Here is a 16,180-nt window from a genome sequence, read left to right on the forward strand (position 1 = left end):
CTTCAGCACCACATCAGTCCTTCTTCTTGTCAGAGTATTCACAGGTCCAGAAGCGTACTGAAGTGGTGGTGTCAGAGGTCCAGGACTTATACCCTGCTGGCCCTTTGAAGTGGGGGAGACTTCAAAGACATGCCTTTGAGGTGCACAGAGTCCCTGCCTTTCCAGTCCTGGTTCCACACACACGATAGGGGGCTATGCAGCCCTTTGTTAGTGGACATCCTGCCTCAGATGGATGATCAAGGCCCATCAGGTCACACCAAATCTGCCACTATATGTGCTTGACTAAGAGGAATGCACAAGGCCCAGCTGTCACCCCCCCCCCCCCCAAGACATGTGAGCAGAGATAGGCAGCAGGCACCAAGTGGCTAAAGTAGGAAATACCAACTTTCTAAAAGTGGCATTTTCAGAATTGCAATTTAAAATCCGACTTCACCACAAGCTGTGATTGTAAATTATGATTCCAGAGACACCAAACATGGAAAATCTATATCTTCCCTATTATACTTAGACTATTATAGGGCAACTCCAAAGATATTCAATGGAGAGATATGCCTTGCAGTAGTAAAAAACAAATGTAAGAGTTTTTCACTGTCAGCATATGTAAACCCTAAAGGTACAGGTAATTTACCGGCCCTGGGCACATGTAGTGCTCCTTACTAGGGACTTATAAGTAAATTAAATATGCCAATTGGGGATAAGCCAAAGTTACCACATTTTAGGGGAAGAGCATAATCACTTTAGCACTGGTCAGCAGTGGTAAAGTGTGCAGAATCATAAGGCCAGCAAAAAAGAAGTCAGAAAAAACAAGAAGTCTGAAGGCACAAAGTTAGAGGAAACCATGCCAAGGATGCTAAGTCTAACAATGACCTTTCCAAAATGGGGGTATGTGTACTGTTTTATTATCTGTTATACAGAGTGACTTCACAACTCTTTCATTTTTCTTGTGTTATCAATATTGATACGTCATCTGAATCCACGGCCTCTTGATGGTTACAGTTTCCACATCAGAAGTGAATTATTCAACTCTAAGGGAAAATTTACATCATCAGCTGTAATATCATTTCTCACTTATCATCGCTGCTGCCTGAGAGACCAGTTTGTATAAGGAGTAAGGTGGACATTTACTAAAATGTGATGCAATGGAGAACAGCAAAGTTCCTGAGCTCTGTTGTGTCAAAGGGAGAGCACAAAACAGAGCAATATCTACTGGCAAAAGTTTGGCTGTTATGACCCCAAGCACCCACCCTTGCACAATAATGTAAGGGGGTGTGGGTTCTGTCAAGCATGGGTTTTGTACTGAAAGGAGACACTTCCCATACAAAAGGTATGTTTTAATCCTCTTACCACTCTGTATGTGTGCATATGCAATGAAGCACACATGCAAAGTATGAAAAGTATTCAGAGATTAGAACATTTTTCACATGCCGACAGAAAGCCTACGTTTTTGCCCCAGATCCCTGTCTACAGTTTCAGTAAATAGGAATTTGTGTCAGAACCTACGTGCATGATAAGGTTCATGTACCAGTCATGGATGTGCCTCTTTATGCAAAGTAGCACATAGTGCTACGTAGCTTTACTTTGGCCATCTTTCCATCACAAATGAGTAACAGTGCAAGTTATAAAGTTACAAAAGTAATGCAAACCCAAAGCAAAGTGTTAGTAGATCTGGACATATGTGTGGCAGAGGTGGGGCACTATGGAAGGTCAATGACTTAGATTGATTTCCATGACTCCAGGATTTTTGTGAGTAGCCAAGCAGTACACTATCTACTGAAATACTCGGAATACACATATGGTGGGTTACCTGGAGTGGTAAAAATAAAGTTGTATAAAGTTGTGCATTGGCACATACATTTCTTACAGCTAAAATGATCCCAATATAAATTGCCACTTACCAATTGCAAAATGTGACACTGTGGTCATGCAGAAGGATTCAGCGCCACTCGAGCAGTTCTTTGGGGTTTTGCAGTTGTCATTGCTAGACTGTGAACTGCACTCGTAGCAAGTCAGAGAATGTGCTGTAAAGAAAAAAAACATTTTCACACAAAGAAACACAAAGATGCATTTTCTTAGCATTTCACCCTTGCTATTTGGTTTCAAATGATACAGCCAAACATATTTACATATTTAGTGGCCAGGGGAATCTACTAAACCTTTCTAACTGCACCCTCTGATTGCACACACATGCTGTTAATACATTGATTCACAAAAACAATTCTACACATACAAAAATGTGTTATGTATGTAGACATTTCTCACATGCATCTCCCCCATCACAAAGACTGGGTATCACAGTCATGCAAGAGGGTGTGATGGGGCAGATGACTGTTACTCACAAAGCGATGAACTAAAATCTGTGCCTACTGCATCACCGTTCTGCTACAGGGGAAGCAAGGCTGGACTGGTCATACCGGGCATCGGACGTTTCCCCAGAAGCTGGAAGGGAAAAGCCCTCTTTTGTTACTGGAAGGCTGTTTTTTCAGCAGTGCATCAGTTTTAAAAACACTGCAGTTCCCAGTATATCCAAGAGTTTTAAGTCAACAATAAAAGTGGCAAGATAACTCTGGTGAGCAATGTACCTGCTGGAGAGAGGTAGTGGCAGTTTTGACTCATCTAAGGTAGTGCAGCGGGTTCATATACCTGCTGTAAAGAATGAGTACTATGCAGATCATAAAACAGTATTTTATGTGCACAGCTCAGTGGGATACTGCTTTTGTCACAGAGCTCCTCTTGTTATCAAGCAGTTCATAATTAACAATCATAATCTAGCACATAGAGCTATGAACTGCCATTTAAGAGCTAAATGCAAACTGCATGGTATGGGTTGGAAAGTTATGTTTTTTTCCCCAGTCTTTGATTATCCTAATTTTGATAAAAAAGGGTTTGGGTGAGTAGAAAAAAATGTTGCTAGTATGTGTTATGTTCTGAATAGTGAGTTTATGCATCCCCATACCAAGCACCCATAAAAAAATGCCTACCAGTATGGATGACATGTGAATCTTACACCTTGCAGTCCACTTTGTCTTATGCAACATTTTCTATACACTGATTTACCCATGTATGATTCATTGTCTCTGTTTGTGAGCGTTTTGTAAAGTGCTTCAACACCCTACACTGGTAAGAGAGGCTCTATAAAACGAATGAAAGACATGTGAGAGGGGCTATGGAGAGATGAGATGCACTGTAAGAGGGTGATGGTGAAGGAATCACTGAAAAGCCCCAATAAAGATTGCCATATCCCGGCGCACTGTAAGATTATAATTTATTATGGGGGTGACGAGCTGAGGAGAGTGCACTGTGCACTCCCCTCGGGTCACATGTGTGTTTGGCTGGCGTCTCAGGCCGGTCAAACAAACATGCGCACAGGGCTCTCTCCAGGCCAGCAACACGGGTGTTGGGCTGGAAAGAGCCTGCACAGGCTCCCAGTCTGCCTCCAATTCCCCGCCCCTTTCACATGGAAAGCATAATAAACAGAGTTGTAAAAGGATATGCAGCGGTTGCTGCTGGCGGGGGGTGACTCTCCTCCGCCCATACGGAGGAGCCACACCTGGGAGAACTGGCACTTATTTTTGCAGGCCGGCACATATTTTTCTGCCTCAAACATTTACTGCGAGCAAAAGACACATATGGGAAAGAGAGAGGAAGAGAAAAATGAAAAAGCGTCACAAAGGGAGAAAGCAGAAAGCTGCAGGAGTGAGCTGAAGGGGCAGGGAGTGGCTGTATACGGATTAAAGAAGCCCGAGATGGCTTCAGGATTACGCTGCCTCAGTATTCCGTGTTCGCACATTTAATTTCAGCAGCCACGTGTTTAAGAGGAGAGTTTTGGGCACCTGAGCATTTTTATTTACAAATTAAGCATTTTCGAGGCAGCACAAAAAGTGAATGCGAACCCGTGGTCCACACCAGGCATCAACGTGCACTGCATCAATCCTCTATTGCAGGACAATATCTTCTGATCTTCCCAACATTTTGAGAAAGCCTGAAGCATTTTTTTTTTTATCAGCGGCAGCTACTTATTGAGTGGCTCCAGCCTCCAACCGCTTCAGGCATTTTTCAAGCACCCCACCCATGAGCCTTTCTGCTTGTGATCAGATTCCTAGCTGTATTCTCAGCTGGCACTGATTTCCAGTACGCACCCTCATGCACAGGAGAGGTAAAACTTACTGTCAATCTTCAGTCTGAGCAAGCAGCGCTCTGGTTCAGGTGCTCTGTTTAATCAGCACACACACCACGCGACTGTAAGAAGAAAGCCCTTAACAACCACACTCTTTGCGAACTGTATATTTTTGAGCAATATTAGAATTTCAACAATACTTGTTCAAAGACATTTTTTTGGTATGGCTTCTGTTTTATTTAAAATGGCTTCTTTATCTATGGTAATTCCTCCACAATTTTTGGCACATCACGGGCAACCTGCTATCCAATGGGAAGAACGGATAGATCTTTTTAAGAACTGTCTTATTGCTCTAGATGGCCAAAGCTTTTCACCAGAGAGACAGAATGCATTATTACTGGGTACCAGGGGCAAAGAAGGCCATCATATCTTTAAATATCTACCTGAAGGATGAGAACACGATGGCAAGCCTATAGGGGATGTACACCAAGAGGCTAAGCTGCATTTAGAGTGCAGGTTTGCTAAGGAAGAGAACATTGTAATTTCTTGATACAAGTTTTATACAAGGCCACAAAGGCCAGGAGAGTCATTAGAAGACTATGGTCCATATTTATGAAAAAGTTGCGCATCAGAGCTGATGCACGACTTTTTCTGCGCCCCCCTACAGGCACCTAACATCACCATGGTTGCACTGTATGTATGATACAGTGCACCATTGCGGTCATTAGCACAATAGCATCACATTTTTTTAAGCTATTGTGGCACTTTACTACATTAGCATAAAAAATGTGACACTAGTATAGAAAACTGCAAGGAGGCCCATAGGTTTCTATAGGTTCATCATTTTAACGCCTGCTCTGAGCAGGCGTTAAAAATGACGCCAAAAATGTTGCAGTGAAATGTGTTAAATTTCACTGCGCCATTTTTGCTGTGCAGTGAAATTTACCACCAAAAAATCCTACCACCAAAATGCCCCCCTTGCATACATTATGCCTGGTGCAGGCATAATGTGGCACAAAGGGTTACAAAGTTGCGCAATGCATACATTGTGCTACTTTGTAAATATAGCGCGGGGAAAAGGCCACCTTAGCGCTGCCTTAGAGTTAAGAAAATTACACTAAGGCGGTGCAAGGGGCACTTTACTACATTAGCATAAAAAATGTGACACTAGTGTAGAAAAGTGCAAGGAGGCGCATAGGTTTCTATAGGTTCATCATTTTAACGCCTGCTCTGAGCAGGTGTTAAAAATGACGGCAAAAATGGTGCAGTGAAATCTGTTAAATTTCACTGCGCCATTTTTGCGGCACAGTGAAATTTACCACCAAAAAATCCTACCACCAAAATGCCCCCCTTGCATACATTATGCCTGGTGCAGGCATAATGTGGCACAAAGGGTTACAAAGTTGCGCAATGCATACATTGTGCCACTTTGTAAATATTGCGCTGGGAAAAGGCCACTTTAGCGCACCTTAGAGTTCAGAAAATGACACTAAGGCGGTGCAAGGGGCTCTTAAATATGTCCCTAAGTGTCCTCAAATTATCAGTCAAATGCAAGTTTGCCCAGATGACAGATGAGCTGATCAAAGACCAACTAATGGTCCAGTGTACGAGCAAACAAACTCTGGAGCGATTATGGGCTGATTAGAACCCGTCATTAAAGGGTGCTTTCAGCATTGCTAAAGTTGTGGAAGAATCTGAACAATGCATGAGGGAACTGAATAAAAAGGATGCAGTGAATTCAGAAGTTGAAGTTGTGGCTGTAGGAAAGAAGGAAGAACTTCAAGAGAATGTAGGACCAATCGAGAACAGCTATAACAAGTCACAAAAAGTAGTGAAAACCAGAGTGTGTTCAAGATGTAGAAGTTCATTACATGCAATCAATCCGAAGTGGTGCTTCTCATCTAACAAAGAATGTTAGAAGTGTATAAGTAAAGAGCATTATGCTAGCAAGTGTAGAGATAACAGTAAACTGTGCGTGGCAGTCACAGAAGAAACATATTACGAGGAAAACAATGGAGATTGGGTGTTAATCATACATTCAGGATCAGATGAAGAAGGAAGGAAGGTCAGGACTAAGGTGTCCTTTGTGATGTTGGGCAAGAACATTGAACTGATGGTAGACTCTGGCTTGTTATACACCATTGTTTCAAAGAAGCTGTGGCAGAAGGAATAGCCGCAAGTCTTGTTAATTCCAAGATACATAAGTCTGAGAGGCTATCAGGGCGTGAAAATAGATGTCTTGGGAGACTTCTTGTCTTGCATCGAATTCAAATCGAGATGGAAAAGACAGAAGATGAACCGCCAATTCTAGGATGGATACATCAGTATGAATTACATACTGTGATTAATCCTCATGCTCCAAACCAGATGTTGGCTGTGGATAATTCAAGTGTGGAAGAAGTGCTAAGTAAAATGAAAGACATGTTTAATGAAAAGTTAGGGCAAATGATGGGATATGTTCACAATATAGTACCTAAACAAGGTACTGTTCCTGTGAAACATAAATTGAGGAGAGTGCCTGCTACTGTGAGAGGTGAAGTAAAGAATATCTAGATAAAATGATAAAAGAATGAATCATAGAATCTCTGGAAGCCTCTGAATGGGTCTGCCCAGGTGTGATAATGAAAACAAAACGATGGCAGGCTCAGGTTCTGTGTGGCTGTGCGCAGTCTTAATTAGCATATTGTGATGGATGTGTTTCCTCTCCCTAGCATCAAAGAAATCCTGTTATTATTCACAGTAGAAAAGTATTTTTCTAAGCTTGATTTAAAAAATGGATATCATCAGATCAGGCTTTATGAAGAATCTAAAAGCTGAACGGCTTCTGTTACGATGGCGGGCACAGTCCAGTTCACAAGGATGCCTTTTGGTTTGTCCTTGGCCACAAGCCTGTTCCAACGCATGATGTCTAAGGTTTTCAAGGATCTGGGAAATGTGATATACTTCCAAGATGATACTTTGGTGTTTGGGAAGTCCATGAAAGAGCACTACAACATCTTGAGGGCAGTGTTGGGCAGGTTGCAAGATGCAGCTCTCAAGTGATGAGAAAAAATGTAAATTCCTAGTAGAGGAAATTGAATATTTGGGACACACCATTTTGGTGGGGGAATTAGACCCAAGAAGGATCTCTTGAAGGCAATCAGATCTGCACCTATACCCTGTGACAGTGATCAGTTGCGATCCTTTATGGGTCTTTTTGAATACTATCCGAAAATTGTCAGCAATTTTGCTGAGAAAACTGAGGTGTTGAGAATGCTTTTGAAAAAGGGGTGCATGTTTAAATGGGGTGAGGAACAACAAAGATCATTTGATGTTGGGAAGAAAGATGTTTGTGAAGCAGGCATACTAGCACCTTTTGACACCTAATGGAAATCAATTTTGATGTTGGATACGAGCACATGTGGTGTAGGAGCAGTTCTGTCCCAAGTGTATGGAAGGAAAGAGAGATCTGTGGCATTTGCCTCACATTCTTTAAGGGAAAGCGAACATAACTATTCCATGATAGAGTGTGAGGCATTAGCTGCAGCATGGTCGATGAAAGATTTCAGAACATTCATTTGGGGTATGGACGTCTGTATTTGCACATACCAAACGCCCTTGATCAAGGTGTTGAGTCCAGGAGGAGCACGGAAGCGGTTGGCTAGGCTGGCCAGACTAGCCTCCAGGCTACAGGAATATTGGTTTTGTGTTGAACATATTCCTGTGTGAAAAAACGTACAAGCCTACTGCCGCTCAAGGTTGTCCTTAGATTGGACAGAAGTCGATAAGTAAAACATTTTGGACAAAGATCAGGAGGGTGCTATGGCATGGTGGTATGATGTGGAACAGTGTGTGGATGGGGCGTTCTTGGTAGAGAAATGGAATAGTTGCATGAAGAAAGATCAGGTACTAAAAGGGGTTGAGAAACTGGTGGTTGGAGGTGGGAGTAGAGAGAGTACCACTGCTCCACCTTTGAGACCTTATGTGAAGATATTAGATGAACTAACACTAAGTGGCAAGGCTGTCATTATGGGGAATGACAAATTTGTGTCACCTGAACTTTTGAAGGAAAGAATTACCAATCTAGCCACCTATCACCAAAGACAAACCAATGAAACAAGGGGGAAATGTTTGGTTACAGAGTATGGACTATCAAATCACAACATGGGTGGAGAAATGTGATATCTGTAGAGCAAGTGAGAAAATGCTAAAAATTGGGTTTGTGCACTTTGAGGTCTTATAGATGATTCTGGAGCACCGTGGAGCATGGTGCTTATATTTCATAGGACCTATGCATGGATTGGGTGGAAAGACAAGAATGTGTTAGTTATGGTAGATGTGCATTCCACGTGGCTGGTGGTCAAATGTGTGTCTCATGTGACCACTAGTTCTACAATTGAAATGTTGTGTGAAGTGTTTCTGGAGGAGTTTTGATTATTGACAATGGGATACAACTCACGTCACATGAGAAGAAGGCATTTTTAGAAGGATGTGGTATAAAACACCTTTGCACCGCATTGTACATCCCCTAAGCCAATGGCAGTGGAAAGGGCCAACCGTTTGGCCAAAGGGACCATACTGATTGCGAGTCAAAGTGGGAAGGATGTAGAAGCAATGGTTAATGACATGGATTGGGCCCATCACACCATAATAAATAGTGTGACTAATGTTTCACCATTTGAGAAAATGAGAGGAAGAAAACTGGGTACAAAGTTTGCACTGGCATGGTTAGCTAACTGTAGCAATGAAGGGAGGACAAACAGTAATCGAGAAGGAGCCAATACAGGGATAAAAGCTGGTGATTGGGTGAAAATATAGCATGGGAGAGTGGTTTATCCAAATTTCGGCGTCCTTTCTAAGTCAGGAAAGGGGTTGAAATTGATATGGAATTGATGAATGGTAACAAATAGAATAATCTCAAAGTGACCGTGTAACAGAGAGGTGATGGTGTTGGTAGAAGGGAAGAGCATATACAGGAGGGTCTCAATGGCTACATGTTGCCTGGTGATGAGGAACTGTTGAAAAATGCTGCTGAAGTGAATAAGCAATACAAGAATGGTGATGGAGCTGAAAGTGAATGTTCTGGTGGAGATGCTGTACCAACCCTAAGAGAACCCTAAAACAACCCAGCGCGCTATCCAAGGAATCGCAGATCTTTGGAGGATTATGTTCAATCTTCTTGATTCTTCTATATGGATTATCCTACTTAGTTTATTTTTATGTATTGTGATCCTATGTTTCTGTTATCTTTCATAGTTTTTTGGGGTGTAAAAGAAGCGGATGTGTTGTAATCTGCGCGATCCCTTTAGTATTATAATGTTTGTTATTTTAGAATATTGGTACTTGCTTGATTTCCCCTGACCTGTGGCTGGCTAAGGGAGGATCACGTTCTTGTCTGCTTCTTGAATAAATCGTCATATACCTATCAGCGTTTCACTGAACTGTTATTACAACATTGTTAAGTTGTCCTTGCACCTACATTCTCTGCTTAAAGGGGCCACCCAGTGTCCAGTAAAAACAGTTCTCTTTACCCAGTCCTGGCTCTAATAACAATCAGCATTCTAGAATGTTGCTTTGTTTGATGATGTCTGCTGGGGTCATTCACCTGATGACCCCTTTAAAAGGACATAGTGATTGTCACTCACCTTGATAAGTGTTCTGACTATTCCATTATTTACTGTAAGGCCATCAATAGGGGACCTTTGGTACGTCAGGCACTGCCCTTGTGACCTCTGGCCCCAGGAATCAAGAAAGCAGCAGCTTTCCTTCCCCCTAACCCTTCAATGGCAAACAGGAGGCTGTTGATTGCCTAAAATGGCTCTGAGATGTCTCTGAGGCTCAAAATGTACTTGATGTTCCTTTCTGGCATCTTGGGGAATCAAGTCCTTGGATTTGGGCATTTATGTGGCCGAAGGGCATGCCATTGGTCACCCTTCTGAGGGCTTATGCCGGCTCTAGTTCCTACAGCTCTTCATGCTGTAATTTAACCAAGTCATAGAAGTGCACTTAACATTCAAGTCACTGAATGAAGTGACTTCATGACAAACAGAACCTTTCAAATGGTGGCGCGACAAAAGTACAGCAGGGGAACAATATTGATAAACTAGGTATTTGTAAGTGTAGTTTTCAAACTATATTTACTGAAAGGCCAAAATTAATAGAAACTGAGGTTTTTATTTCTTTTTGGTACTCATTAAATAACCCTATACAGTAAGGGCTCCCCTGCCACATTCCACAAGATAACTATTTCTTCCCTGCAGAAAATGGTGTGACCAGTTAGAGGCAAACTGGCCATTACCATCAAAATGCAAAGATCTGGTTGTCAAGTTTCAACAAACTCCCCAGTGCTGCCCTCTGCTAAGTGAGGGCCTCTTTACAAGAGTTGATATCTTCCCCTCCTTCCTCTACCCCACCAAAAAAATACAAAAAAACACTAAACAATGTAGTTATTTTTTAGGTCTAATTTTGAATAACACCTGTTTTGCTGCAGGCCTTTTTCCCAACACACAGTTTTAATACAAGGAACACCCTCATGAGTGTCGTGGGAATCCAGAACCAGAAAAGTATCCAAATAGAGATACTCTTTGGGTAGTAATACTGCACTTCCTCCACTCTCTTTTCTGCCCATTTGTTTTGTATGCTAACAGTGAATATTATATGGAATAAAGTACCACCTTCTGTACTTTAAAAGGATAGTCACTGCAAGCCACTGGGGAATTAGCTCAAAGGCCGAATTCCTTCATATGGTCATGGAAATCTGACAACGTCAGGAGCTGGCAATGATGTAATTTGCAAAATGTATAAATCACATAAATTACACTGCTGCAGTTTAGCATTGCCTGCCAAGTTTAAAAAACAAATTTACACTAAAAAGTGCAAAATCAAAATTGTCACTTGCATAATCAATCCAAGTATCCACAAAAATGTTGGGTAAAAGCTGCAGTGGTACCAAGGCAGTCTATGTAATACAGGCTTCTCCAACGAGTAGCCCGTGAGCTACTAATAGCTCTCCAGCCACTTGTGAGCAACTCTCCTGTGTGCATTACAGCCTACTAAATTAGAAGCTTTTGTTTGGTTGAATTAATATAGGTATAGCAAAATTTAAAAGCGTGTATCTGATATAAAAGTGTGTATTTTCCTAGCCCATCATTTTCAAATTACATTTAAAGCCAATATTTTAATAATAATCCATGCGGCATTGTGAGACTTATTACTAATATTATTAACGTGGTACTGGGGCATTACATCTGTGGCTGTTATGTATTACCCTTGTAGAGGCATTCCAAATAGACTAGACACCTGAGTTAGAGTTTGGCGGAGGGGTTCCATATTACAATGTCCATAGAATATAATGGAATCATAATATGACCATCAAGTTTGTGATGGCATAACCCCATCTGCCAAACCCTAAATCAGGCCCTTTGCTTTTTTTTACATTACTGCTGGCAATTTTGCACTGTGTTGGCAGGGATGTGGAATTCCTTTCACCCAAGACATATTGCTAGGGGTCAAGGGCAACAAGTTATCATGTTTATTTTGTCCTTGGGACAAGTAGGCCCAACCCCCTGCAGCACAAACCCTTTGGCTCCCAGTGTACAAAAAAATTGGAACTGTGTGCAATGAAGGTACTATGTACGTCTCTGTGATAAGCTGTTCAAACTTGTATTTATAGTTCATTAATTAAAAGCCTTAATTATTAGGGTGGGCGCCGTAACTAAACATTTTAAGGTCGCATTGCACTACTGACAGTAGTTCCAGTAAAAAAAAAGAAGAAAAGTGTACAATTGTTTGAAAGGTTTAACAGTATGAGGCTAAGTAAAATGCTCCCAGAATGCTCTCTGATTAGATGCAAATGTTTGCAGAAGCTGATGGTTCTTTGCTTTCAAAATAACATGTTGAGAAAAAAATGCAAGTAGGAAAAAAGTGCTTCACTACAATTAGATTTTAGGTGCTTTTTCTTTGAAGCGTTGTTTATTAAAATGTGTTGATGCATACTAGTATTTCAAAAAAATATTCCTAATGGAAAATCAGTGTAACCATTTTCAACAAGATTATGGGAAGCATGAAAATAAACAAGCACTGGCAAAGCCAACCGATCCGACTTTTTTTGTGAGTCTTTTGATTTCGCCTATGAGTGTCTTCTTTTGACATGGCTTTTGTAACACTTTATTGTTGTGGGAGCTGCCAGGCCCTCACCATTGTAACAGACACTGGCAAAAAGAAAAACACATTTTTTGGTCTCAAAAAGCACACATTGCAACCAGTATTGTAACAAAGGCCCTGCAGCCCCCTTCCATGGGGCCCCCTCAGCACATCACCTGCCCTGAGTGAGTTTGGAGGGCAGGGGCCTCCATGTTCTTTGCAAGGGGGGCCCCCCAGTTTCGTTACCCCACTGATTGCCACAGTAGTTCCTGGCACTGAACAAAACTACTTTGTGTGCCAATATGCTCCTTGTGGAAGAGCAGAATGCAATCACTCACAGTAAAGCCAGCCGGCAAAGAGAGAAATAGAAGTTTAATAAAAACAAAATGTCTCTGTTAACGCCATTCCTAATTAGGGTCCCAATTCTTAAAGAAAGTCACAAAAGTGCACTCATGGTATATGCCTTTGAATTAGTGGCTTTCGTGAATTTACAAGAGCTTACAGGAGTAGACCAGGAAATAGTACCTCTAGAAAATATTTGTGAACTGTATTTTAGCATACATGTGTAGATTTGCTCATGTGAAAATCTATTGAGCGTTTACAAGTTCACTTTTCCTCCATCCACTTTTGTCCCCCACCCTGGAAGAACTTCTATTTCTGCCATTGTCAGGAGTACATTTCCAACCTTTCTCATTATGGGAAAAGGTTATAGAAGAGCTGGTGAAAATCTTCAAAACATGCAAGTCAGTAGGTTTACAAACTCAAAGGCAATCGAGCCCTAGAACTATTGCTTACTGCTTCCTCCAGTTCCAGTATGTAGATCTGCAGAAAGGTGGCAAAATAAGGAAATTGCTATAGTAGGGATTGAAATTGCAAGTATTCAAGTCCTACTATAGTAGTAGCCCTGGCATAATCAGAGAGGCTATTATCAGAGCTCTTACATAATAAGATTACTGCCATAATTTGTCACCTTACTACATGGCACCAAAGGGACAAGTATTTTTTTTTACAGGACAAGCAGATTTAAGAAGCAACCTGTCCCATGGACAAGTAGATATTTTATTAAATTCCACATCCCTGGTTGGCCACTAATGTAATCTTGTCTGATGTGAACAACATTGTTAATATTAGTAGCTCGGGCTGATTCTCGTTGAACATAAGTAGCTCTTGTTAGTGAAAAGGTTGGAGACCCCTGATGTAATACAGCTGTGCAGGTGTTAAACCCCATCACCTCTGCAGTTTTTTTAGCTGAGAAATATAGGTACCATAATTGCACCAGTGCATTCTGACCCAAAAATGTTGGTATACAACTGCATGGACACTTGTGCAATCTCAGTAATACAGAAATATAGGTGCAGACATTGCACCAGTGCAATCTATGTAATTCATTAGTATAGGTATAAAATTGCATCTGCGTCAGTGCAATGTATGTAATCTGGAATTGTAGGTACAAAACTGTTCCAGTCAGTGCTTGAAATGGAAAAAGAGAAGTGCAGGTACTCTGTACGAGAGTATCTGTTTGTTTCTGAGAAGTGCTGGCACTCTCTAATTAAAAGTATTACGTTATTCCCAAGAAGTTCGGGTACTCTCCCTCTCAAAATAAAAAAGTGCTAGTACTCAGTACCGAACAGTAACGGCCCATTTAAAGCACTAGCTCCAGTCCGATTTATGTAGAAGAACATCACCTGTGCAATCTATGTAATCTAGAAATGTTTGGGAAAAGCTACACCAATGCATTTTTCCCATCCGATCCATTATAATCGTCCACTACTGTATTATTTGAAAGTGGACTGGGGGATCAAAAGCAATGTGGCCAGAATATTCCACGAGGCAAGCTCAGACAACGGTGTACCGATTGAGAAGCAGCATCCTCTCAAAAGAAAATGTATGACCCTGGGTAGACGCTGCATTTTAACTGAAGGACCTGCCACAGAACCCAGCAGTGAAACAGGGCCTAAGCGCTGCAGGCCCCTGGGATCTCCCCCCCCCCCCCCCACCCCCCCACACACACACTACAGTTGGTTCCGCTCAGCCTCACTTACCCATTTGCACACAGAGGGCCGCACTGAGCAGGACGAACAGGAGGACCTTCATAGTCGCAGAATGTGTGGATCTTCCAAAAGGTACTGGAGGGGCGTCCGAGGGAGTATATATAGCCTATTTTCTTTGGGCAGTGGATTACAGCAACAGTCTGACGTCCTTCTGAAGAATGTGGACCAACAAGTGACCATATTCAGACTGCACCCTTTTCTTCTCTCGGCGGTTTCAAAGTTACCTTTGAGGTGCTTGGTCTCTGAGCAAGCAGGGCACGCCCCGTTATTTGCGTTCAATTCATGGTTTACTCAGATGCGGGTTTCTCACCAGGTGGTGGCCGTATGGGACATGGGGGAATTCCCACTAGCCTGAGGGCCAGGGGGCTGCTTTTAGTGACGAATGGCCCTGGGGAAGCAGATACTATTTACAGGTAGACGTACACATTGCTTAATTTGGAAAAGAATGAACGCCGGTGTCCGTAGCTCTGCTCAGGCGCCTACAACGAGTACAAATAAATATGCCTGCGCCGAACAGCCTTGTATAGTCTTTAATTCACCTAAGGCCTCTTTAATCCATTACCAGGCTTTCCAGCCCCTCTATCTCACTCTTACAGGTTATTGTTTTCTGCGTTTTTTACGGGTTTTCCATCTTTCTCTTCTTCGTTCTTGCTGTTTTGTGTGTTGTCTGTCTCTTTTGCTGTGTGCCACTGTCTGTTGCAGAAAATTGGGTCCTCAGAATAAGTGCCGGTGGCCCCCACCAACAGCCACAGGTTCAAATTAAGCATTGTATAAATATAATGTGACCCCTGTTGCCATCGGAGACAGGTGACACCCACTCGCGCCACTCAGTGCACAGTGTGGTTGGAATTAACACATTTCCCAGTGCTGCATTTAGCTGCCAGCCCACCACTGTTGCACCAAACACAATCATATACGCAGTTGCACACACGTTAAAATAAGTGTCTTAAACGCTACACTACTTACAGGTAAAATTAGATAATTTCAGGGTATAAATATGTAAAAAAATATTCGTTAGTTCCTTTTACTCTTTTTACTATAAGTTTTGTATCTCCTGAGACACAGTCTGGTATAGCTGTAGAAGGATGTGTTCACGTTCGCTTCGAACGAGCAGACCAGTTTTTTAATCAGTTACCTTATTTCTGGTCTTCCATAAGGCAGGTAGCAGCCATACGACACCACCACGAGGTGGCGCCAAATGCTGTGGAAAGGTCTAAAAAATGCTCTTTTCCATAGTGGGGCGTAGCATTTCAGAGCCTAAATGCTATTTCGTCTCAAGCACCTAACACCCTTTCACCGTTCTTGAGTGAACATGTACGGCAGTCAAACAAGCATTGGCAAAGCCAACTAACGCATGTTTTCAATATTGAATGTAGACTGCACATCTGAGATTCCGAGTTCCAATAGGGTGATGGTTATTACATAGGGTGGAAGATGGCTTTGCAGCTGAGGCATGCTGGTTTAATGTGTTGCAAAATAAATATTTGGTTTATGTGATTGACTTGAAGCTTTTTTAACGAAGTGGCTTGCTGTACTGGGCACTGTAAAGGATGTTGGAAAATGATAAACGCGGTCTGTCAGAAAGTAACGTAACAACGCAGTGTAATTACTGTGGGTTGGGAGTGCTAGAAGTGGGCAGGAAGTGTGAGTTCCAAATGCTGGAAGTGGTACAGCCTGGGCCCCAGATGCAGGTGTGGTCTCTGCGTGTCATAGGGTGAGAGTATTAGGTGGCTGCAGGAAGTGTCACACTCAAGGGTGAACTTTATGGTTTCCAAGTGCTGACTTTTGTGATTCCGCCCACTCCTATCCTCCAGGGTTAGGTCAGCAACTAGTTACCACATTATTATACGCAGATGACATTGTTTTTATTGAATCTTTCCGGCACGCGCTTGCA

The 16,180-nt window shown here is 42.1% G+C and overlaps 1 protein-coding gene across 1 annotated transcript in view; it reads right to left on the minus strand.

Moving 5' to 3' along the window:
* The window catches only part of LOC138282878 (lymphocyte antigen 6E-like), a 30,705-nt gene extending 16,224 nt beyond the window's left edge, over positions 1-14,481 (minus strand). Inside the window, exons 1-2 of the mRNA XM_069220870.1 lie at positions 14,278-14,481; positions 1,896-2,018 (exon numbers count right to left, since the gene is read on the minus strand). Coding sequence (XP_069076971.1) covers positions 1,896-2,018; positions 14,278-14,329 — 175 coding nt within the window. The 5' untranslated portion in view covers positions 14,330-14,481. The remainder of the gene's footprint in view (positions 1-1,895; positions 2,019-14,277) is intronic.
* Positions 14,482-16,180: the final 1,699 nt, after the last annotated feature.

Source organism: Pleurodeles waltl, chromosome 2_2 (genome assembly GCF_031143425.1).
Source record: "Pleurodeles waltl isolate 20211129_DDA chromosome 2_2, aPleWal1.hap1.20221129, whole genome shotgun sequence".
Classification (NCBI taxonomy): domain Eukaryota; kingdom Metazoa; phylum Chordata; class Amphibia; order Caudata; family Salamandridae; genus Pleurodeles; species Pleurodeles waltl.